Here is a 26804-nt window from a genome sequence, read left to right on the forward strand (position 1 = left end):
TTAACATATGGCATATGGCATACCCGTGCAGCATCTCGACTGTAAAAGACACCAAACCCACAAAGCTTGTTCACGAGTGGCTGTAGAACTTCCAAAAATAGGTCCTTGATCTTCAGGGATTCTAAGTCCATAGCAACCTGAAACAAGAACAAAGATCTCAATAATAAGAGGCAAAATTTTGCATTTTCAACTCTCAGTTAACCATATTAAACGGGAGTATATAAGACACATTCATGCAGGAATATCAAAGCTTTACCTGGAGAAGTTCTATTTTCTTGGAATGCACATATTGCCTAACATCAGAGTCACTTTCACTGCGATACTCCAGGCATGAAATTCGAAGGTTGTCTACCACAGCCTGTATAGTAGTCTGCTTTGCTGGAAAAGCAAGAACATACTTCAAGGATGATATTTGAATCCTTACATCTGTTTATTACTGTTCGACTTCTGTGTACAAACAATACATACATCCGGGGGTTGCTGTCAACGCCAGAATACGTAGTCTGATGGATGCTTCCATCAACTGCATAGCAAAAATGTCACATTCACCTCAATCTGGTTCATCAATGACAAAGTTACTCTGGGTTTCTCTCCAAGAAACCAAATAGAACTGATATTGAAAAGATTACTGAGGCACTTCAACGTAAGTGAAAACATTTTTTTGTACACAATGATCATGTATGAAAAATTTGCTATAAAAACATGAGTTGAGAAAAGGAGGGAACAGAGAGTTGACAAAGAGAGGGCAGAGGAAAAATCGAAGTGCTGATTTTGTCCAGAGACAAAACAAGCCAAGTTGCATATCTGACAGCAGCACACAACTAATCAAAGGTTGTCAAAATTTAAGTTGCATATCTGACAGCTGCACGCAACTAATCAAAGGTTGTCAAAACTTAATATAATGATTAATCTGTGCATATATGGATTGCAAAAAGTGGACACATGAAGAGCAAGTAGCACCAGCATAGATTCACTGTCACTGCTCTATTTTGAGAACTAGATCATGTTACATATATGAATCTGCCATTACAGTGGATTGAAGGGACACACTTTGTGGAAGTGCAATTATGTGTACAACCTTTTCTTCTTAATGTGATTAGACATGGACTATATACTAAGCATGTAATTTACTCCTTATATGCCGATACAAGTCCTCGATGGATCATTGGTATTGGGTATTTCATCACCATGAAAATAAGGTAATTTGTCCACCATCAAGGCTGCAAACTTAGTGCCTTCTAAATGTTATCTCCAAACACCTATTGATATTATATGTCAATAAACCCAAGCCTCCAAAGTCTTACATTGTAAGAGTTCAATAGCTAAGGGACAACAGTTTTTGCCACAAGCTTTCAGAAGTGTGGTCAACTCAAGGGAGAGAAAGGGAGAGTGTGTGTGTTTACAATATTAAAAACCATGCATCCAGTCAGTAACAAGACAAATGTAAAGCATAAACAAGAGCAATCAAGACAATGCAAATCAATTCAACAAGGATGAAGATCACAAAAAAGTTGCCTCAAAGTAACCCACCAAGCAGCAAGCTAGAGCCAAGAGTGAGGTGCCGACCAAGAGCAAGTCAACAAGTGTGGCATCAAGTCTGGGCTGCCAATAGGAAGCCTTTATATAGGCTACAAGTGGTATGAGACTTGAGAAAGCTGGCATGGACAAGTGCCAAGAGGACTAACAGCAGGCACCTCCCTGGAGGAACCCCGAAAGCATTGGTAGCATCCAAATAACAATGCTATGTGTTCTTGGCTAGCTATTCAGTCTATGCAGCAATGCTTCTGGACAATAGGCACAGTTTTGAATTGACTATTGGTAATAAACCAAACAAAAAGGTTGCTTATGATTTCTTAGATATTTCTAGCACACTCTCTTGATACCTAATTCATGCTAAAAGTACCAAGAGAATACAACAATGTAAAGAAGTCAACAAAAGGTTCAAACCATTGGATGCCCAAGTCCTGCAAAAACTAGATGCACCTTGCAGATATCACAAAGAAAGAATTTTATATAATGAAGCATGGGATGAAGGAACAACTTCACATGAGCAATAGCTCACCAATGTCCAAGATAGTCCAAGCAAGAGCTTCTCAAAGCTCTCCGAAGGCCACAAATTGTTAAACATGCAAAATATTGCCCTCAGCCACTGAACATGATAAAGATTCAAGTTAGGAATCATCTCCCATGGCCTTGTACTAGACCCTTGCAAGGAAATGCTACAAAAGCCAAGTACACCCAAGAGGACCAACCATAAAGCACTCTTTAATTTCAGTGTCAAATACTTGTAGAGAGGACATTGATTGCCTCCTCTTGAGCACCACTCTTCATAATTAGCCGCTAGAAAGCTCCCACCATAATGCTACTAAGAGTGTTAGCTTTAGGCGTTTTATAGGTTATTTGGGTCTATATTGGCTTTTTGATATCTATGCGGCATTATTTCTGGCTGATTACAACACTATGTGGGCCACCTATAGTTGGCCAACCTAGCATAGGTGGTGCCCATTATTGCCTATATATGAGCCTCCTCCCAAATCTCTAAGGAATAATTTCATAGCACATTGACTATCGTGCTTTGAATAAAATCACGATAAAGAATCAGTTTCTAATCCCTCGGATCGATGATGTTACAGATAGATTGCAAAGGGCAGCCATATTCAACCGTATAGATTTGAAAAGCGGGTATCATTAGATTCACATTAGACCAGAGGAAATGCCTAAGACAGCTTTTAGAATATCTTTTGGGTTGTATAAGTTTCTTGTCATGCCTTTTGGACTTACAAATGCTCCTACCACTTTTATGCAGATGATGAATCCCATCTTCAAGCCACATAGGGGATTTTTGGACACCTTCTTTGATGACATGATTGTCTATTCAAAGAATGAGACAGAGCATAAAAAGCACTTGGACATTGTGTTCAATGAGCTGCGTAAGCATAAGCTAGTCATTAAAGACAAGAAAATTGAATTCTTTTTACACGAAATCAACTTTTTGGGACATACAGTATCGACTCATGGTATTCATATGGACCCTGCAAAGGTTGAGACAATACACTTACAGCCACCATTGAAGAATGCACATGAGATTCACACCTTCTTGGGTCTATGTTCCTATAACAAGAAGTATGTACACGACTTTGCTGAAATTACATCCCCATTGCATGCCTTGCAAAAAAAAAATGCGGCATACAAATGGACGGCAATGAAAATTTCAACATTTGACAAGTTAAAAGAAAAGATTATTTCAAATCATGTGCTTGTATTGCCCAATCTAAGGAAGTCATTTGTGGTTTATTTTGATGCATGTGAAAACATACATTTGGACTATTTTAATGCAGGATGGCCAAGTTGTCGCTGATGAAAGCCGTCTTCTCCACGATGCAGAGAGGAATTTGCAAGTCAATAAGAAAGAGCTCTTGGCTGGAATTCATGCACTATCTATGTGGAAACATACTTGTTAGGGGCTGATTTCACAGTGCAAATAGATCATCAGACATTGAGGTACTTTTTGAGGCAAACAAAGTTGTCGAAAAAGAATATGAGATAGGAAAATTTTCCCTCTCTGTTTCATTTTCAGATTGTATATGCTGATGGCAAAAAGAATGTTGTGGGTGATGCACTATTACGTAAGGCTCAGATTTCAACCATCAGTATGGTTTATCACACTAAGTTGGATGCCATAAAGAAACAGTATGCTATTGATTTGGATTTTGCTAATGTTTATGATCAACTTTGCAATGGCCAGAGGGATGATCACTTTGTGCTTAGAGATGGGTTTTTAATGATACATGAACAACTATGTATCACAAAGCAACTAAGGCCTAGAGTGATCCCTGGGAGTCATGCTCCTCCTTATGCAAGGCATGGAGGGATTGATGCCAACAGCCATAATCAAAGCAGTGGACCATTTCTTTTATTGGTCAACTTTGAGGCATGATGTAGAGCAGTTTGTCAAAACATGCATCATATATCGGAAACTAAAGCATGATAGGCAAAAGATATTGGGTTTGTTGCAAGCCTTGTCTATTCCAAACGAACCTTGACAAAGCATTGCTATGGATTTCATTTTTGAGCTTCCTAGGACATCTACAAGGAATGATGGGATATGGACTATCATTTATAAGTTTAGCAAACATGCCCATTTCATTCTTGTGAGAAAGAAGATAAAGGTTGATCATATGGCACATTTTATTTTTGTGGCATATCTTTAAGTATCATGGTATACCACCAGAGTCGATCATCAATAATCGAGATCTTTGGATGATCAATTTATTTTGAAAAGGATTGTTTGAAAATATGGACATCATGCTAAAAGTTCTAATCATCCTTTCATCCGCAAAGAGATGGTCAATCCGAAGAGGCAAATTCTATAGTATTGGATCTTTTAAGGTGCTATGTATCTGACCATAAGACACAATGGGAGCTGTACTTGCCATTGGTTGAGTTTGCATACAACAATACATTGCATAGTTTCACTGGCAAAGCTCCATTTGAGATTGTTGAGGTTGGCAAGAAGGTACCACCTACTTTGCACACCAAGGATAAGATCTTTGAGGCTAATCACTATGTGGAAGCTTGGATGCAACCTATCCAAAGATAAAGTATGCACTATAGAGATCTCAAGAAAAGCAAAATAAAACAACCAAACGCCATAAACATGCTTTGCAATTTGCAAAGGGCGCTTATACATTGCTGCGTTTTGAAAACACAAGGCTAAAAAAGATGAAAGGAAGACAGAGGTTGTATCCGAAGTTAAGTATGAGATACTATGGGCCCTTCAAAGTGTTGTAGGACATCAGCAATGTTACATACCAACTAAAATTACCTCCACATTGGTGGATATAGAAAACCTTTCGTGTCCGTTTGTTGAGGCCTTTTCATGGTGATGTGCCAGAGGATGTATTCGTTGAAATTCAACTTGAGGTTAAGGAGCTAGATGAGATCTTGAAACCCGAGTAGATTTTGGCACATAAGGAAAGAAAGATGAGAGGTAAAGTTTCCAAAAGATATTTGGTGAAATTTCAAAATTATTCACCAATGGATGTAAAATGAATGAAAGAGGATAATTTGGCAAACTATCCTCAATTGTTGGGCTTTACCTAGATGCCTTTCCATTAGAGCCTACTTTAATTTGACGCTTGAGCTCAGTCAAGTTTAGCAAAGCAAGCATATGGGGTAATGCCTGATACTCATGGGAGAGATAGCACTTCCACTCCTCCAGTCATGGATAGCTCTCATATATAGTGGATCTCGGGTGTATTCAACATGCATCCAAGGTATTATGTTAACACTACGTTTGTCATGATGTCGCTATTCACTGTATTAGTCATTGTGAGATGTATGCAGATGAGTGTGGTCGTTACCGCCGCTTTGAGACTATACTTTTGCATCAGTTTTTTATCAGTCACAAATCAGCTTAAAATCACTTTGGGATCAGTTTTGCATCAATTTTTGCATTCAACTTGTGATCAGTTTGGAATCACATTTGCAACAGTTTGTCATCAGTTTTCAGATCAACATAAGATCAATTTGTGCTTACTTTTCAATCGCTTTCCGCTGGTTTTATGGATAGCAACGTGTTTAGTAAATGCCATTGATAGTTTTAAAGAGGCCTCAGACAGCTCATCGAAGTTTCCATTGCTGATGATGTTCCCATGATCATCATAATTAGGCTCTCCACCTTCCAATGTATCTCGACCTGATGATGAGTCCTCATGAGTGATGAGCCATTTTGTATTTTGTCATTTTGAGTCTTTTGGTGAGCATTAAGTGAAAGCATGTGCTATGCCAAATGCCATTTTGTATCGTTTTCTCTCACGCAATCTAACATGTTATGATTTACCTGACTCTAGTTTCAACTTTGATATGGCCTTTGCATTTGTTGTCTAAACTCAAATTCATGGAAACTTTGTGCTTTCCATGATCTATCTTTAAGTTGCAAAGTTTATATGTGTGTCAGGTGATTTTATATGCAACTTTATATGGTTTTTTTAGTGAATGTACAAAACATTGTATCTTATTCTTAAAATTTTTGTGTAGATTCTATACCGGACATATTCGTGTATTAAACGTATCGTACCAAACTACAAAACCACCATGCCTTTGCCCAATGCCCTGGTTACTTTTGGGTGGGACACCTTGGAAAAAAGAAAAGCAAAAGAGCTTGGGCTTATTTGCATCCCTTTTTGGTTCCAATTTTGAGCCTAAGAGGGGCTATTGAGCTAAAATTTCATTAGTTTCCATCAAACAGCCCCAAAACTCTAATTAATTAATTAATTTAAACATTTTCATTAAAACTAATGCAATTCTAGAGAGTTTCAAAGTCCCGCATGCAAACCCTAATTTGGAAGGCCCCAAACTTTCTATATAGAGAGGTTGCCATCCCAGAAGGCCAATCTCATTTCTACAAATTGCATGTACAAGAGCTTTGTTGCGCACACCCCATTCGCAAAGGACATCTCAGCCGAAGCTACCCCACACTGTCTAGCACCATTTGGCACTTGTTTCCAACCATCTACACATAGTTTTCTCTTCATCCAATTGTCGCCAACTATCCACCATCGAAAGATCTTGCATTTACTACCTTGGCAACACACAAAAGGCTGCACTTATTGTCTAGGAGCCATAGCCCATAGCTGAGGTCGTCTTCTAAGCTGCATTTACCCTGTGCAGCTACAGCTTGTCATCACCTAGAGTTTGCATTTTGATCAAGACAGCCACCACCCAGATTGTTTGACACCTTCTATGGCTGCATTTGCTGATTTTCTCTCTCCTTTGTCTGTCTGACACTAATCCAATTGTGTTTGCTACTACCACACACCTAGGGAGTTCAAGGGTCAGTATTCCTTCAATGCATAGTGTGTTTGCTCCATGAGCATCATCTTTGTGTTACCATGACCCTAACTAACACTTTAATGCACAAAGTGCTTCTGTATCTCCAAACTAACACTTTAATGCACAAAGTGCTTCTGTATCCCATAAGCCATTCCCCACACTTTGGTTGGTTCCTCATCTACATAGATGGTGTGCATAGTCATTGGTTTTCCGATTCCATCCTCTTCCAACCTATCCCATCCAATCTACCTCATCACATGGCTGCCAACTCAATTGCCATGTCGCAAGGTCATCTACACCTGCTGGCTACCCTTCTATAGGCTGCTCCCTACTATGTTTTCAGCTCTGTTGCTAACAACTTCTTCTATTGCATTACATAACATAGAAACACCACTAAAACACAATAACTTAGACAAAAGTGCAAAAACACAAACTAGAGGATGTGATGAAAGAATGTCAAAAGTGAATGAATGTATATACACAATGCTCAAAGGCACATTTGTCCTTATGGCTCTTGTGGGAGTATGCTGAGGGAGGCATCAGAGTGTATTGTCCACCAAAGACAAATCCCGAGTACTAAAACCAGTAATCAAAGCTCAAAGATGATGGAGAAGTAGGGTAGGCAATGTACCGACATGCTTGCAACAAAACACAAGTATGTTGGCTCAGGGCAGCAAATTGCAAACATGCTGATTAAATGCGGTCAATCCCAATCACGTGATGAGATGATGATGATGATGTCAACAATCCCTTCACCAAAAAAGAACACAACCTCCTGAGCAAAAAATGCACAAAATAGATCATCCAAATAGGAATGGTGTGGCAAGTGGCAAGTTGGGACAACAAATGAAGCTCTTCTTGCACAAGGCAACAGCTAGGACAGCACATAACAACCTCGGAATGACCGGATGGCACCTCCAAGGCTGATGGACAACACTTCCCCTTTCTAGCGGGACCTTCCCTTTCTAGCAACAACTCCTAACAAGAGTGTGGTAGTTAGCTAGAGATGGCACCAAAGGAGGAGAGAGTGAAGAGTCAAAAAAGAGGAGTGAAATGGATAGAGTGATGAGAAATTGATGCCCACAACATCTCTATAAAGGGGATCTTTGGGCATTCATCTTGCTATCAAAAGAAAATGCCTTTTTAATAAACAGACCTTTTTGGAGCTGTTTCTGTTGAGTCAAATTGGGCTGAAATGAGTGATAGTTGAGGCCTTTAATTTTACATGCTAAATGGTATGTACTATGGTGTTAACAATTTTTCGGTGCCTCTTGATAGGACTGTGAAGAAAACTGCTAGGGTTTGCACTGAGGAAACACAGAGTATACGACCACAACAGAAACACAAAGAGACAGACACAGACACAAAAAGCAAAACTCAAACCGCTAAAAGCAAAACTCAAAACTCAAACACAGAAACTCAAACACAAACAAGGAAAAGAAGAACAACTCTAAAGTGAATGAATATTGCAAATGAATGTAAGAGTGTACAGATACTCAAGGACAGAGCAATGTGTTGAAGAGTGACGTCCACCAGAGATAGATCCCTAGTCTGTGACCACCAGTCGGAGTGTAGGTTGGAGAGGATGCGGCAAACCCAAGTCTTAAGAGGACCTGGAGCACCAAACGCAAGCTGGACAGATGACGAAGAGGACTGGCAATTGTCGCCTCTTGTAGAGAAGCTGTCGCCTGGGAAGATGAGGCCAAACGCAAGCTCTAGATGCAGTCGCCAGCTGCTGCCAGGTATAGAATAGGTCCAAACGCAACAACAAAAGGTCACCTAATGATGGAGATGGGCTGCCAACACTCGTCTGCACACTGGAGGAGCAAACACAACAACAGAAGTTGTGGCAGCAATATCTAGGGCTGGACAGCCACATGTGTGTGTATTGATGGCTGAAATCTACACTCGGGTGTGAAACCTACATAGACACGAATGAGGCCGAATGGGGGCAGCCTGTCTATTTATAGATGTTGAAGGGTGCCCCAAAGAATTAGGGTTTTTGGGGGACCATTGAAACTCTCTTGGACCACTCCCCTTTTTAGGGTTTTTCATTAACTATGTTTTGGGGCTGTTTTAAGAATGCTAATCAGCTGAAAAGAGTGTTTTAGCTCAACAAGGACATGGCGAGCATTCAGAGGACTTTCTGTGGTGGCTGCTTTTTGGACACTACATCACATAATATTGTCCTACACACATCAAGCAAGATCTAAGAGAGGGTGTTAGCAATGCGCATTTCATAAGGTTATGAGGCTTTTATAGCTCATATTTGTGTTTGGGCAAAAGATTTATTGGATGATACGATAACCTTTAAGATGGCCAACCTAGCCTGATTCTCGAGCTATTTATAATTCCTCTCTTCTACCCAAAATTGTCTCAGTCATGAAGATAGAGAGACAGCTTGGGAGCGTTGTGCAGGTCACACATCACAATCACAATACAAGAACGATATTGATCAATTAGAGGTGTCTAAGTGACTACCAATCAGAAAAAACTAGTTGTGTTATTTCACTGGGTTTACATGGATATCAAGGACAACATACAACAAAAATTACCAGAACATGAAAAGCACAGCAATGGAATCATACGTACCACTTAAGTATGGTGACAAATATAATAATACCATTTAAATTTCCATCATTATTGAACAATCGAAGGAAGATCTTTAATGTCCATTTGTTGCATTAGTTCAGGTATAAGGTGATTCTCTTGTGCTGTTTGTATAAAAGTAGTCTGAGATAGATGATAACCTTTCTTACAACAATGCAGTAAGAGTAGTTTCCTGTTGCACGATGCGCTTCGTCCACAACCAAGCAAACAAGTTCTTGCATTGGACAAGAACCTGCATCACCAATAAAGTTGCAACATGACAGAACTTTTCATCCATATTCTTGAAGATAGCATTCTCTTAAACTTTTCGCATGATTAAATGAATTCTTCTGACAATATTCCAGAAGGAAGAAAAAGTTATGATTGCCCTACATTAAGCTTGGTAATATGCTTCACAACACCTTTTTAGCTACAGGGTAAAAGCACCTACAAGAAGGTTTGAAAATAAACAGAGTTTGAAAAGGTTGAACCTTAAAAGAAGCTAAGATACCTAAACACAAAGCAAGTTAAGCGAGAGTCTTTTAAGGAAAATTTGGAAGAAATGTGTTCACTTTGAAGGCAGTTGAAAGAGTACCTGAACTATAGAGAAACTAGAAAAGAGTGAACATTACAAAAAATATTTCCAAAAAACAATAGTAATGCTCCCAACTTTGCACCTCTCTTCAGAAGATGTTTGAAAGCCCTTATGTAGCCAAGTTTTCTCTCACAAACATAAAGACAAAAACTGCCATCAACCTGAATGTATATCTTTCTCAAGCACTTGAGGTGTTACAAAGAAGACTCGCTTGGTTTTCCAAAATCCTGCTCTCTCTGTTGGATTCATTTGGCCAGTCATATCAATTGTCCAATCCTATTTTTAGAAAACATGATCAGAAGTGCTGCAGAGTATAATTGTACTTCCACAAATTTTGTGTTTTGCAGAAAGAAGCTATTTAACAGCAATTCCATATTATCTAATTGTGTGAACAGATTTCAGAGAAACAAACAAGACCATTTACAAAACCTGGAAAATAGAGTCTAGACTTTCACCCATCTAACATCAAAGGAAGCATATAAAAACAATGAACAACCCATACAACATCTGAAATAGACCATGAAGCTGCTCTATCCACTAGAGATATGTTCTCAGCATTGGATTCAACAACTCAAACTACCAAAGGCTTCAGATCTCAAAGGTGGAAACCACACAAGTAGCGCATTGGTGAAGAGCCCCCACCTAGCTCAGGCTTAAACCATATGAAGACTTTGTTCCGAAACATAAACCAATAACCTTGTTAGACCTTAAAATCCCTTAAGGTGAGTATCAACAACTTAAACTACACCACACAAGTATGTTACCAATCATGTTTATCATGCCTTATCATCTCTTGCTTGTGAGCCTCAATCTAAGTCAAACGAGGACTTTAGGAACTCTGATCTGTCTATCACTTGTTTTGATGGAGGAGGTGGCTCATTCTTGAGTACTTAGTTTATTGCATTTCAGTACATTTTCTCCTCAGTTCGGGATTTTATGTGCATTTCCTAGGGCAATTTCTTCATTCTTTAGCCTGCCTCACCTGTCGGACATTGTCCACCCTTTCCAAGACTTTTTTGAGCATTTTTTGCATTTTTACCAGCATTAATTGCTGGTCGGCCATATTTTTTGCCCCAAATTTCAGGTCGGCCAGTTTTTGGGATATTTGGCTATTTATAGCCATTTCCCACTTGGCAATCATATATATCATCATCTTCCCTACTTCCTCAGCAAGTGCACACTCTAACTCCATCATCTTCCTCCATCTCCGATGCTACCGTCATCATCAACCTGGTCTGGTGCCGTCATTGACGTTGTGGGCTCTTCCTGTATTCAACATTTTTTCCTTGTTCAGTGCAGGTTTTTTTTCTTCTTTTTTTGCAAATTGTCTCTCTCTCTTCCTTTGTGTTTGAGTTCTTTCTTCCATTGCGCACTCTCACACGGTATCAGAGCATGGTATCATCGCCTAAGAGGGACAACCTAGGACTTGAGGCCGATGCCCTATTATCCTTGGGTCACTACGCTGAGCTCCTTCCTTTTTACACGCCGGAGTATGGAAGAATTAAAGCTAAAATAAAATGTATTGAATAAAAATATTTATTACTCAGGCTATAGGAGTCCTCGCCTAGGAGGAGCTCCTCATTGAGTTGTCCTCAGTTAGGCAGGTAGTTCAAACCACCACATAGGATGACCTCTCTAATAATTCTTTTTAGCTTGGCCGTGTTGGAGCAGTCAGTTAGTGACTAGTTTTGGGCTTTCTATAAAATTATGATGGGCCTACTCCTTATGGATTTCATGCCTTGGTTTTGTCAGGACGTAAGGTGACAATTGTGATGGGTTTTATTGTGTATCTATTTTGTATCAGCTTGATGCTCTTTATGGTTGTGTTTATGTGAAGAGAGAGACAGAGCTAACTTCTCACGAAGGAGACCACCCCAAACTGCCAGGTGGCCTTGCCACATCAGCATTTTGCTAAAAACACAGCTTTTTGCTTGGAGGTGTTCGCTTTTCTTGTGCCAAGCACCCATTTTGCTGCCTACTTCCTCTCTTGCTAGAGGCAACAAGCTTCCTCAATCACGCGACAATCTTCTGCTCTACAAACGCAATGTTCCTTGGTCAAGCAACACCTTTTCTCAGTAAACACACATGGTCTTTGTGCAAGCCACACTCTATCTCTCCCAAGTGAATCCTCTACATCGACTTCCTTGTAGTCGTTTCCTCCTGTTTCACGACTGTCTACCGCCAAAACACAGATTTCTTGTGGGTGTCTTGCAAGATATCAAAGATATCTTATCACCAATTCTTTGCTTACTTAGAGAATGAGGTCTTTGTTCCTTCCTCTGAGAGACGGAGAGATTTTCGTGCTAGTTCACGCGATGACTAGAGGTCACCTAGCCTGTTTATACAAGATCCCTCTCCTCCCCATTCTCTCCATGTTTCACAAAAGGCCCGTTCTCTCATTGTTTCACAGGTGCTCATACTCCCTTCTTTGCCCAGAGAAGACTGTTAGCTTGATGGTTCCAATTACTCGCTTTGATCGTGTAAATTGAAGTGTATCCTTGATACCTTTGATCTTTGGGAGTTTATTACCCACCCTATTCCCCATCCATCATAGGATCCCACTGTTGGATCATCCATGGATCGTGCGGCCTTATGGGAGCAGCTCAACTCTAGATCCCGATCTTTCCTCTTTATAATCTTACAAGATTCTGTCCTAGTGCATGTGTGTAGATTACGCAAAGCAACGGAAGTGTGAACAAAGCTTACTTCTTTGTACTATCAAAAGGCATTTGCCCACCGAATTACTCTCAAGAAGAAATTACGGATGCTCATTGTTAATGATTCTCCTTATATGAAAGATCATATCAACAAGTTGGAGGATATGAGAGAGAAGCTTGTGTCCCTTGGCAGGATGATCTTTAGAGGATATGGCCCATTCTTTTAACTCAGCTGCCATCTCCCGAAGTTTAATGTCTTCTATACCAGCCTTCTTACATCAAGGACCCATGAGAAGCTTCTATAGAAGAAGCTTGCCTTGCTTCTCTTCGAGCATGGCGAGCGCGATGTAACCAATGGATCCACCTCCACCAAAGCTTTTCTGGCAGGTTCGAGAGGGAGAATAACGAAGCAAGGGAAGTCAAAGGCTAGAAGACAAGAGAGTTCTTCAAGTTCTAACTTAGACTCGGAGAAGCCTTAATGTTCATACTGTGGAAAGGAGAGACATCCAAAGGAGAAATGTTGGAAGAAGTACCCTTACATTCATCTCGGAGCAAAGGATGGAGCTAAAACATCCAAGCCTTCTACCTCTACTCCGACAGTTACCCATGAGTCACTGACTTGGAGAAGCCTTCTTCAATGGTTGCCTCATCTTTTTTTCTAAGCATTTCTCGCATTTTGACCAGCATTAAATGCTAATCGGCCATATTTTTTGCCCTAAATTTCAGGTCAGCCAATTTTTGGGATATTTGGCTATTTATAGCCATTTCCCAATTGGCAATCATATATAGTATCATCTTCCCTTCTTCCTCAAGAAGTGCACACTCCGACTCCATTATCTTCCCCTGTCTTTGGGGCTGCCAGCATTATCAGCCCGATTGGGTGCCCTTACTGACATAGTGGGCTGCGTGCAAGGACTGATCAATCCTCCTTCTATATTCAACATTTGTTCCTTGTTCAGTGCAAGTTTCTTTTCTTCTTTTCTTGCAGATTTTCTCTCTCTCTTCCTTTGTGTTCGAGTTCCTTCTTCCATTGCGCACTCTCACAAAGTAATGCATTGGGGAGGAGCCCCCTGTAAAAAAAATACCCTAACACAGAAGCATAAACAGAAACCATACGACAAAGCACAGACTGATAAAAGAACACAGTTAGGGTTAGGGTTAGGATAACTCAGAGACGATGAACACAGTTAATAAATGAAATAATATGACTACTAATAATACGATGCTCATGCAACAAACACACTATGGAGTGAATGAATACTGAACCTCAAACTCCTGTATCTCAAGGATCATGGCAGGGGTAATGAGCAAGAGAGTGTGTCGTACTCCGAGCGGATCCCGAATCGCAGCAAGGCAGCCTCCGGATGTTGAACACCAGCAAACGCAACAATGAGAAGCTAGATCTGATGCAGACAACAGTGAGGAGAGAGAAATACTAAAAACGCAGGCAACAGGTGAGAGAAATACTAAAAACGCAAGCAGGACAGCTTGCAAGAGAGAGAAAGACTAAAAATGCAAGCAACAGGTGAGAGAAAGACTAAAAACGTAGGCAGGACAGCCTACAGGAGAGAGAAAAACTAAAAACGCAAGCAAGACAGCTTGTAGAAAAGAGAAAAACTGTAGCAACTACAACAGGAGAGGGGCGACAGCTAGGCCCTGCAAACGCAGCAGTTTGCTGACGTGGCAGGCTATACGACAACAGTACAGATGATCAGCAGTCAGTCGCCGAGCAGAAATAGTAGCAATCAGTGTATGGAGGGCTGGAAACAAGCGCCAAACTGTAGGGAACAGTGATGAAAAGCAAGGGCTGAGATGTTCTCCGCGAACGGGGTGTGGGCAACAAGCTGATAACACCTGAAACCTGCAAAAACGAGATTGGGGGAAGAGTGGAGGGCTGGCTGCCAATTTATAGAAAATGAGGGTTCTAGATCCTCTCCCACTTAACTCTCTTGATCCGCTCCCCGTTTAAGGGTTTTGGCTAAAATAAGCCTAAAATAAGCAAGTTTTGGGGTTGTTTAAGTAGCTAAGAGCAATTCTTAGCACAACACCCCCACCTAGCTCAGGCTTAAAGCATATGAAAACTTTACTCCAAAACATAAACCAATAACCTTGTTAGTCCTTTAAATCCCTTTAGGTGAGTATCATCCCTATATATACAATCTCTAAACAGTCGTGGTACAAACATAGTGATATTGCTTCTAGTGTATTCTATGTCAAGATTGTGGGAGAGAAGGAAGGAGTCTCACTTGTAGCTTTCTTGCTTGCAAAATGGGGGAATACACACAAAGGTGGAGGCTGAAAACTGTTTTTCTCTTCTTAGTTGTGTAAGCCAAAAAGAAGTCACATACAAAGAAATAGAAGAACCCTATATATGGGTCTCAAACCAAACTCAACTAACTAAGGTGGCATACTAACTGAGCCACGAACTAGAGTAGATAAGGATAGCTGTCATCTAGCTATTATTCATGGGCGGTATACCAACCGCATCTGCAATTGACAAGTCGGTGAGATAAATGCACAACGGTCACCCTGGCATATCACGAGTGGAGCTCGATATCTCAACATTCTACTCCACCTTGATTGCTTCCAAGCAAATAGACACTCTTAAGTGGGAGGAGTTGATTCCGATGATCCTCAATAAAGAGGAACAACTCAAAGGTCACGGCGCTCCCAAGACAGAGGCGTTGACAAGTCAATTTTCCCAATAGAAGGGAAACAACAACAAGAATAAGGACGAGAAGGGGTTTATGCTTATGGAACACAAACACTCTCTAGAAATGTGTTTCTTTTTAATAAAAGATTTAGTTCATTAATTAATTGAGTTTTGGAACTATTGTAATAAAGCTAATGCATTTTTAGCTCAACAACCCCTCTCAAGTCCAAAACTTGAACCAGAAAGGGATTGTACTAGCCCAAGCCCAAATTTCCTTTTATTTTCCACAAGGCATCCCACCCCAAAGCAACCAAGGCATCGAGCAAAAGGGTACACATTTTTTAGCCAATGACCTACCAAGCCTACAAAGGCAATGGCAATCTTCCCAAGGGAGCCCAAGTAAAGTAATCACACCAAACAGACCAAGGCATTGAAAAAGGGTGACCATCGACAACCTAGTAGCCTACCAAGACCTGCAAAGACAGATAGAACCACAATGGACTTTCGCTTTTTTTCTTTTCGAGGGCTTTTGAATGGTTTGCATAGATTAAACTTGAAGTGAGGGTTTTCAATCAATGTTCATCCTATTGAGAAATTTGTGCCCTTTTGGGAAGAATAAAGGGATGGACAAACCTAAAACCTTCACAAAACAAGCAAGCTATCCCAACCACTACTCGATATTAGTGACAAAAAAATCTATGGAGGGTATGCAAGGAAAGCCAAAATGATAGGTGAAGGCAAGCTGAGCAAGCAAAGGAAGCAAAGGAAATGGCCCTTGGAGACTACCATGTGAGTTGCCACGAATATGGTGGATCCAAAGTCAACCACTCTAAAGACTAGAAAGAGCTAAATGCGCAAAGATATATGTTTACACGAACAAAATGCCGATGCACTAAAGTTATGCAAGAGGCAATGCAAGTGATCATGCTCATGCAAAATGCTATGCAATAGTGCCACTTGGACAGTGCCCTCGCAAGGAAAGAGCTTGAATCAAAATCCTATCACCTGCAAGAGAGAATAGTTGTCTCCTCTCAATGTGGAAGGGAAAGCTAGAGGCAATCACCCTCTCCCCGCCAGTCCGAAGCAATAGGGAAGGGTGCATCCACTCCAATCCTAGGTGGCAAGTACTGAAGAATCGGACAATTGACTATTTTGGTCAATATCTATGCACAATTGTCAACAGATGAGGCATAGTAGCATAACCAACAGGCTCACTAGGAATTGCTATGGAGGCAAACTATGGTATCAACTAGTCGACACCTAGGTAAACAAGGATAGGGACCCCGTGTTGGGTATGACCCAAAGATGCATAGGATGCAAGTTGAGCCTTTCCCCAAGCTACATAAGCATCACTCGATCCATAGAAGAAAATCCGGGAGATTGCTCCACAAAGACTTCCTACTCTAAATTACCATTCAAAAATGCACTTTTGACATCCATAGCGCAACCAACAAATGGAATGATGTTAATTGTGTAGTGGATGCAGAGGTTTCCTCATAATATATGCCATGTTTCTATCAAAAACCTTGCACGATAAGGCAAGCCTTGTATTTATTCCAAGTCCCATTAACTTTCAATTTGGTTCTAAAGATCCACTTGGTCCCGATGACTTTCTTGTGGCTCGAATGATCCACCAAGATCCAAGTCTCATTTCAATCAATGCTCGCAAGCTCCTTTTCCATGGACACTCGCCATTGAGAATGATTTAGAATCTCTTGTCAACTCTCTGACTCAAAATACACTATGTAATCTACTGCAAAGACAAACGCAAATGATACATCCTATCTTATCATCAAGAGTATGCATATATGCACAACACTCCAAGACTCTAAAATGGGAAACAACAGGCCGTGTGCCAAAAAATGCCTCAAAGGGAGTCCTCTAAGAAAACGCCGTAGTCAAGCACCAGTTGAGGATGTATAGTCAAGTGTTAACAATCTCAATACAAAGGCACTCAAGAAGCTCTATTGCGAACATCATAAAATGTATCACATTCACCACAGTCTCATTTCTACGATCTATGACTCCATTGTGATAAGGGGGGTTGATAGAGGTGAGCTAGAGAGATGCCATGCCCCTATAAGAGCTCAATTAACTCGTGGGAGATAAACTCACCACCAAAATCACTTCTCATACATCCTACTCCACGACCAATCTGATTATGTATAAGCAATACCCATGAAGAGAAGTATGTAAATGTGTCAAATTTATGCTTTAGAAAATATGCCCATATGTATCAAGAGAAATCATCCACAATTAAAAAGCAGTACAATAACCCATTTAAGAGTAGCAGTGGAGACCCACTCACAAAGATCAACATGGATCAATCTAAGAGGCACCTGAGTTCCTTGTGTGGTCTACTGAGGATATGGTATGTACTATTGCTTCCCAAGCTGACAAGATGGACAAACATCCCTGGATAGTTTTAAGCATAGAAAGCCCTCAACCATCTAATAGCATGACAGCTCACAGAGCTAGTTATATCCAAGGTGCCCGTGCCAAAGGTACTCATTGTTCGTAGGCTTCCATGTCGTGGCTAAAGCCTAGAAGCGATGGAACTCCGAGTCCTCAGCTATCAGTTGGGAAAGAAATTGAGTCATCTCGCAGAGGCCCACTAAGTTATGCCTCGCCACAAGCAATCACTCAACAAGTCTAAGGATCTATGACCTCAATTGTGGTCACACATTGTTCACCCCAATCAATAAAGCTACTAAACAAACAATAAGTTCACCCCAAGTTGGGGGCCATAATATACATCATCCAACAAAGTAAGATCTTGAACCTCGTCTCCGTATCAAACTTAACACGACCTAGACCATGGATCTTAACCAAGGAGTTATTCCCACAATAGACATTCCAAACTATAGGCGCTTGAGAGAAAAAAATGTATTGAATGAGGGTCATGTGATGGGTGGCTACACTATCCACAATCTAAACAAGAGATGATATGCTCAATCGCATAGAGTGGGCCACTATGGTCACCCTGTCAAGAGATGATTCGCGAATGTGGACTAACTTGAAACCTCTCATGTCTCCACAAAAACGAGGTGAGCCTCGTGTCCAACAAACCAATCAAACATGCCCTTTGGAGTTGAGAATGGTACTAATTGTTATAGCTAACCAATGACAGCGTGGGTTTGGCCTTGCCATCACTGTCCCTGATTTTGGTTGCCACCAGTCTACCTCCTTTGCTTGAGATATTCCCAAAATGGCCTGCTTTCTGACAATATTGACAATACCGATTTTTCTTTGATACATTCTATCACCCAGGTTTTAAGAATAATTAGGAGTTTCCATGGGTCTCACTAGCTTGACTTTGATTTGAATTTTGGTTTTGGTTTTTTCTTTGATTTTGATTTTAATTTGTCTTGCCTTGTTCATGTTGTCCCCTCTAAGAAGAAACTACAAGCCTCCTCTATGGAGGGAGCACTATGAAACTAATCGAACAACCGAGCATAATGCAATAGCTAACACTCAATTTCATAGAATGTAGAATAATGGGCTATGAGATCACCTACTACACAAAATGAAAGTATTCTCTAGGCAGCTTATTCCGAAACAATGTGACCCAGTCAACATTTATATAACGCATCCTATCGCGCACCACCTAACTATCAATCAAGTGTTCCTACCACTCTCATGCCAGGTTAAAGTGAGTAGTTGTGAGTGGAATTCAGGTAAGGGGCCTTGCATTAGCTTGAGGATAGCAAAGGTATTTCTAGCCTTCCATGAGCAAACAACCTTAATTGGACCAAGTCACAAGTCTGGTTGGGGTTGGTATTTCTAGCCTTCCATGAGAAGACAACCTCAATTGGAACAAGTCACAAGTCTGGTCGGGGTTTCAACCCCTAGACAAGATCCCACAAATTCTAAGTCAAGAGCATGCCTCTTCAAATTCAACCAAGTCGTATAGTTAGACCTGTTAAAACGAGTCTTGTCAATGTTAAAAAAATGCTTGGCAAATGAGAATGAAGAACTGTGAGATGTCTTGAGTGTAAGGAGGGTAGTAAGGAGAGGGAGAGGAATAGGGTGAGTAGGTTAAAAAAGTCGAAGAAGGACCCATATTATATTCAATATACAAAGAGTAATATTTTTCAAAGAACATGGCGTGCCAAGAATGACATCCACATGTTCAACTCTCATAAGTCAAAAATCCATGATCTGATGGTACTATTGGGTCGAAAAATCCAAGTCTGATCCCAGCGATCCACCTAGGGCCCTCTGCATATTGAACACGATAAACTCAATCAACGAGTACCATGTAGAGTCCCAAACTCTGCATCAAGTGAGAAGTAATAAAAATTATAAGTACAATCACTAATAAATAAAATTGTAACATCTTGGTCATTTATACGTCCCGTGACCTTCAAAAGATCATGCGGACCAAAAATTATTTTCTAAATGGAAGTACTATTACTAGTGCTAGCATTAACAAAGTATTCTTGAAATAACATAAAAGAAATACCTGGAGCCTCAAGAATATTTATCGAAGTCTCGAAAATAGACTTCACCTTTTTGTTCTAGGGATACTCACGATCACCGCGAAAATGACCCATCTGATGCAAAGCCAAACAACAACCCTTCAAGCAATACTTGTTGCAAGTGATCTCATACTTGCCATCTTTTATCTTGTGCAACTCCAAAGTTGGTTGGCGAGTTGCTATGAATATAGATGACTTCTTTAGCTTAAAGATTAAAGGTAGCTTGATGCAAATCCACAATCAACTAGCTACCCCTTCTTGCAATCAAAGTACTATCAAAATTCTTTGCGTACTTAAAGACGTCCTCGAGCGAGTGATGAGGATTGCGGAGCACCTCATTTTGATAGTCAAACAGTAATCCAAAAAGGTATCATATGTAGAGCAATGCTTGAGGATCATCCAAGGTCTTTATCTTATGCAATAAATCTTTAAATGCTTACAAGTATGCATCCAAGCTTTTCTTCCCATATTAAGCTCAAATAATTTACGGTTTGGGCTAGCCATGAGCCAATGTTCGTCTCCTTACATTCATTGTTCTCCCCTTTAAAGGAATCTAATTGGAATTGAAGAGGCAATGTCCTTATAGCTACGAACACAAATGGAAAATGGAAAGTGCAAAGCTCAACTAATTGACATTGCATTTTCTTCACTTGAGCTTGGAGAATTGCCACAATGAACGAATCTCCCTCAAACTTGAAAGAAGAAGAAGCTTCAAGATACTATCCATACATGTATTCAAGTTCGAATGCGCATCCTCATGTACTTAAATTTGGTAGGAATAAACACATCAAAGGGAGATACACCATGAGAAGACATGGTATTAGCAAAGGGAGAGATTGAGAAAAGATTTAATTTAGAGTTCAAGGAGTGGAAGAGAGAATAGCAAAAGAAGTATAAACGTTCTACATTTAATGTAGAGCTGAAGCCTCTTTCCTTTTTTTTGGTGCAGGGTGATTTGGATGGGGTAAAGAGAAGGGGGTAGCTTGGTTATTTCGATCGAGAAATGGGATCACAAAGGCCAAAAGTAATAATTTAACCTTGATTCCTCTCTTCGCTCTTTTCAAAAAAAGAAAAAAGAAATATGGATTAACAAGCATCTGACCACACGGATCAACAAATCGAAGGTGCATCCATGCCAACATCCAAGGGGAGTTGACTCCTCAACACACCTCAAGTCCCAACAACACGGGGGTATCACCTCTCCGTTTACGCAAAACAGCAATCCTTCTATCCGACATCCGTCACGGCACAAACTACCATCTGCCTTGCAATGATTGCACCACAATACCCCTTCTACAATTACTCTTGGCAACAAAGGCATGTATCAATCTCTCTCTTTCTCACTATTGTTCTTCACCACAATAGTATACCTGCCTATGTTCATCTTCTCTGTCCATGACTCTCAATAATAGTCTTTCTCTCTCCACACTACAAAGTCTTGGTGTTTCTCTCTCCTTGACACCCGAAGTCCCAAACGACCATAAAACTAACATTAGAATTAACAAAAATTAAAGCTAACATTCACATTAATAAAAATGTTGATATTAAAATTCATCAGCCGCACTAGAAGGTTATTCAAGTACCCAAGCTCAAAGAATCTCTTGATGAAGAGACCCTTAAAGCTGTTAAAGTTAGTTCGCTCAACAACGTCCAGACTCATGTACCAAGTCCTATCCTTATCTCCTAAGCATAGACCGAAAGCTTGTGAGCACAAAGTAAGATCGGTGAGGCTGTTGGCCTTGCAAACCTACTCGAACTGCTCTACTACGAAGCTATATGGGTCATTGTTTGACTGGTACTTGTCTAGTTGCTTAGCCCAATAGGGATTCTAGTTAAGTCCTACCAAGGTGGTCGGTCCGGATCTGTAGATCATAATTGGCAACCATAATCCTTCAAAAAATATTCGTCTTTGAGCGCTTTCTTGAAAGCATCCCAGTTAGAGTCATGTACAAACAAATCTTTCACTCTAACTCGCAAAGTAGGCATGACAAGCCGTAAAAAATAGTTACTCAAGTTGGTTGGAACTCCGAAGAAGCGCATCTGGCTTTCAAAGGTCTTAATGCAGACTGAAACATTCTGGCCATCAAATAATTTTCGCTCACTAACCACAACCTCGATCACCTTGATCGCACCAAGTATATGCTCATGTTCTTGATGCAAGAGTCGTTGTGAATCCAACTGTTGTTGCTGATGCAATTGCCGTTGTTGTTGCATAGATAATTGCATCTATTGATTTTGCACCATAATGGCTGAAGAAAGAGTTTGTAACAAAGTTTTCATCTCATCAATCGAAAAGGAAGAAATAGTCGATGATGAAGGTGGATTATTCAAAGGTTCTCCCATCTGGAAGTCCCTCCACCATCTTCCTCCTGGAAGCCCACCAAATCGCATCAAGGTTCAGATGCCTGTAACGAGCATGCCAAAGTAGCCCAAGCTCATGGGAAACCCTCGCAACCAAGGCTGTGAGCTTGTAAAGCCCACCCTCCTGTGTACCTATCCAAAGAGCATCACCTGTAGAAGCATCCTCCACTGTGACTGCATCCTGGTGAAAATGACTCGAATACCTAGCTGAGTAAGACCATGCACAGACAATAGGTTAAAGCCCAAATCAAGTACATAAAGAACTTTGGAGGAAAAAGACCGCCTGTCCAAAAACATAGGTAAAGTCCCCACACCTCGAACAGGAACAATAGAGTTGTCACCAATGGTGACAATGCCCCCTCTCGAACGAATGTCCTCAAGCCAATCCTTACTGAAGGTCATATGAGAAGATGCTCCGTTGTCCATGAGCCAAGGCTTCTCCTGAGTGGTAGAAGCTAGGGTTGTATCCTCCTCAACAAAGACATGCACAAAAGCCGACTCTGTCGTGGCTAGGGCCGCCGTCGAGTCCTTCTCCTTGGGTTTCAGATGGGGATACTTTTGCCAACACTTCTCGAGATGAGTGCCCTTCCCATAGTGTGGGCACTTGGGCTTCTTCTCCTTCGCATCCTTCTTGTCCTCCTCTTTCTTGTCCTTGGCCTTCTCCTTTTGTTGCTTCTTCTTCTTGCCTCCGCCGGTACTTGCAGTAAAAGCCTTGGTGGAGCCATTGACACCCACCTCTCTGAGACGCTCGTCATGCTCCAAGACAAGCGGGGAAAGTTTCTCCCATAGGAGTTTCTCACGGGTCCTTGAGGTGATGAGGCTAGTATAGAAAACATCAAAACAGGGTGATGGCAGCTGAGTCAAGAGAATCATTGCCATATCCTCGAAAGAAATCACCTGACCAAGAGAGGCTAGCTTGCTTCGCATATCCTCCATCTTCATATGTGCTCCTTCATGGAAGAAGAATTATCAAGACTGAGCATTTGCAATTTTTTCTCCAGAGAGATCTTGTGGGCGAACGTCTTATGTTGGTACAAAGACGCGAGCTTCTTCCACACTTCCGCTGCGGTCTTCAACCTGTGAATATGAACAAGAACAGAGTCATGAAGATTCATAAAGAGAAAGGAACGGGCTTGAGAGTTAAGCCGATCCCACAAGGCTACACGGCCCATAGAGGTCCCATCAGAAGAATCTGCCGAGGGACGATCGATGGGTGAAGAAACAAGCTCCCATAGGTCGAATGTGTCGAGGATGCACTCCACTTTGCACAACCAGAGGGAGAAGTTGGAACCATCCAACTTGTCTTCCTTCGAAAAGAAAGGGACTATGGGCACCTAAATTGAGGGAAGCAAGGAAGGCATACGGACATCTGAAGCAATCTTTGCCGATGGAACCTTCATGGTAGATGGAACCCTCTAAGATGCATGGACTGAAGAAAGACCGGTACGAGGAGACTCCTCCCATCGTCGATCACGAAACTCCTAATAATCCCGTCTCCGCTTAGAGGAATGATGAGAAAGAAGCTCATCCTCTGAGTCATCGAAGCCTGAAAACTGGTAAGACATCTTCCAAATCTACAAACACTAAACACACCAACCAAAGTTTACCGATGCTAAAGGATAACCACCAAAGGGGTCACCAGTCCGATCAGACCGCCAAACACAAGAAACTGAGGTCACCTAGCACCAAATGTTGTAAACGCAACTATTGATGATGCAAACGTCTGAGGAGCAATTGCCAAACACCAAAACGCAAGCTGATATGCAGTCACCATCAAGGAAAGGGCCGCCAGTGGATCGAGAACAACGCCAGTGGTCGAGAACACCGCCAGAATAGCAAAACGCCAGGAGTGTCGCCCAACTGTAGATGAGGCCACCTTGTTGGAAATGCAAACAGGAAGAAGGATGGTGACGTGGCGGCCACAGAAGGGGTCACCTACAGCAAACGCAATGTGGGAGACCTTCAAGGATGGCCGCCTTGCTGATGGTGAGGGTATGGCAGCAGCAGAAGAAGGGGATGGTGTCTCTCTATGGAAGCTCTCCTCTGTGCTCTCAGTTACACGATGATACCATGTGAGAGACCGCAACGGAAGAAGAAACACGAACACAAAGAGAGAAAGAGAGAGAGAGAGAAAGTAGAAAGTGAAGAAAGAAAATCTGCACTGACTAAGATGAATGCTGAATACAAAGTTGTGGACTGATCAGTCCCTTCTTTCAGCCCGAAGCGTCAGTGAGGGCACCAAATCAGGCCGGAAACAATGGCAACACCAATGCCGGAGTGGGAACAGAGGAAGAGTGTGCTGAAATCTGCAAGACAGTGTTAGGGACTGATGGGGGGGGCTGCTATATATAGTCCCCCCAGCCTCAAAACTAGCCGACTCTGCTGGCCGACTGCCCCATAATGTCCGACCTGCCCATAAAATGGGCCGACTGCCTACACCCCGGAGCTGACCAACTGGCCAAGACAGGCTAACAGTTGCTCCTACTCAGTTCTCAATATAGGCTCCTCTGGGGATTGAGCAAGTGTGGAAGTGTTTGATGTTATCTTCCCTTTTCTAGTTCCTACTTCCAAGGTGAGCTTTTTGATTAAGGGCATAGCTTTCTTTGGTGAGCACCCACTTCTAACGCCATGTAAAGAAAACGCTCTACCACCACAAAAAACACAAAAACAATCGTACAATAATTGCATAGATTGATAAAGAACACAATTAGGGTTAGGGTAACGCAAAGACAATAAACACAGTGAATAATGAATAGAATACCATGCACAATGCAGAAAGTACACTATGCAATGAAGAGTACTGACCCTCAAAACTCCCGGATCTCAAGGACTGGGGCAAAGAGTGGAGAGTGTATCTTACTTTGACGGATCCCAAAACGTAGCAAGGCAGCCTCCTTGAGTGTTTGGCAGCAGCAAACGTAGCAATGGATGGCAAAACAATTGATAGACAAGCAATAGGAAGGCTGAAAATAGCAAACGCAGTCCAAGATAATGATGTGGCTGCAAAATGCAGCACAAGAGTGACTAAACGGCAGCAGATGATCAAAACACAACCTTTTGAGTAGTATGGTGAAAACACAGCCTAATAAACAGCCACCAGCAATAGGCAACAGCCTCTAGCAGGTCCATACAGGCTGGAGCGCAATGGACAGTAGTAAATGCAGCCTTCTAGCCTGCTGACTGAATGCAGGCAACAGCAGATAGGAGTAGACAGCAGCAACACCTGGCTGGACAGCATCTGAATAGTGGCTAGAAACTAGAGAAATCTGTGGGAGAAGGCTGGACAGCAGACGCCTGATGATGGAAACCATGAAATGTGTTTCGCTGGCACTCAAATGCGAAACACTCAAAAGCAAACCACCTAGAGTGAAATGGCTAACTCAAACAAGATTTTTAAATGAAAAACAATTGTTTTTTTGTGCTCTTTTGAGAGTCTTTAAACACTCTGCATATATGATAGACATCATTTATTGACATGAAAGGGTTTGCATGATATAAATGTGTAAGTTGCATTTCAGAGTGTGACACAACATTTCAAGGGTGAAACGTTTTGGAGGTGAAATGTTTCACGGTTACCTTGGATGGTAGACAGGTGGGCAACTTCGGTTGAGATATCCTCTATGTATCTTAGAAAGACTACTCGTGGCCAAGTTGTTCATGGATTATTGGAGATTTCGGTGGGCCACCCTAAGACATCCCCCTACGACCTGATCTGCACCTGAGACACAACACAAGCCATACTCACAATGTAAGGGACTAGACATCAAACTCACCTCCCAACCATAGAGCCAAACGGGCTCACTCTCGAGCCTGAGAGCTAGCAACACTCCAAATCACAATCACATATCTTAGTGCATTTCCACTAAGTCACTTCATAACCACTATGAGCTACTAACGCCCATCCGACTGTCCAAGGACGTAACAGCTTCTCTCTTTATGAACGATTGTTTTGTTGTCCTCAGCAATATCCTCAAGGACGAAGTGAGAAAAACAACTCTTCAATGGACATACCGACTCCCAAGTACCCTTCGTCTTCAGGTAGTTTTCCCATTTGACCAAATACTCAAGATAAACGCTTCAACAGGATTGTTTAGTCCTACGGTCAAGAACCAATTCCAGTTCAAGTGAAAGATAACGAGCAATATCCTCAAGCTGTGGAACTTCCTCAATCAGAACAATCAATTGACCTTGTCCCAATTATTCTTTCAAACAACTCACGTGAAATACAAGGTGAGAACTTCGATCTCCAATTATCTTCTTGGTAGTCTAGAAAGGACCACAATACCTCAAGGACAACTTATAACACTTGCCACTAGTCATTGAATGAGAATCCTTTGAGACTTTATGATAAATCCACATGCCCTCCTGAATTCCCAAGGAGTACAATGTTGGTTAGCATAAAAATTAGCATAATCCTAGGCCATTTTACTGCTTCCCTAGCAATCATTAACATCTCTTGCATATCATACAAAAAGTCAACTATGGACTATATTTTCATCCCTCTAAGATCTATAGCAATCAATGATTTATCCTTTTAAGATGTTCCAAGGACAACATAGCCAATCGAGTTTCATGTTTTTGAAAAACCGTTTGCTAAAAATGACTAATGAACTTAGGATCCTAGTCACTAACTA

The 26804-nt window shown here is 41.3% G+C and overlaps 1 protein-coding gene across 4 annotated transcripts in view; it reads right to left on the bottom strand.

Moving 5' to 3' along the window:
• Window positions 1-26804, bottom strand: part of FANCM (DEAD/DEAH box RNA helicase family protein) — a 70893-nt gene that overhangs the window by 23348 nt on the left and 20741 nt on the right. For 2 of the 4 annotated variants that reach the window (XM_087672470.1, XM_087672473.1), the window contains exons 5-9: window positions 10180-10294; window positions 9585-9676; window positions 469-523; window positions 257-378; window positions 24-137 (exon numbers count right to left, since the gene is read on the bottom strand). In XM_087672470.1, the coding sequence (XP_087528596.1) occupies window positions 24-137; window positions 257-378; window positions 469-523; window positions 9585-9676; window positions 10180-10294 (498 nt within the window). Of the gene's footprint in view, window positions 1-23; window positions 138-256; window positions 379-468; window positions 556-9584; window positions 9677-10179; window positions 10295-26804 lie in introns of those variants that run through there. The other 2 variants (XM_087672472.1, XM_087672471.1) reach the window with 2 other exon arrangements.

This window comes from Lygodium microphyllum, chromosome 30 (genome assembly GCF_053477565.2).
Source record: "Lygodium microphyllum isolate KBCC chromosome 30, Lygodium_microphyllum_v1.1.10, whole genome shotgun sequence".
NCBI classification, from domain to species: Eukaryota; Viridiplantae; Streptophyta; class Polypodiopsida; order Schizaeales; family Lygodiaceae; genus Lygodium; species Lygodium microphyllum.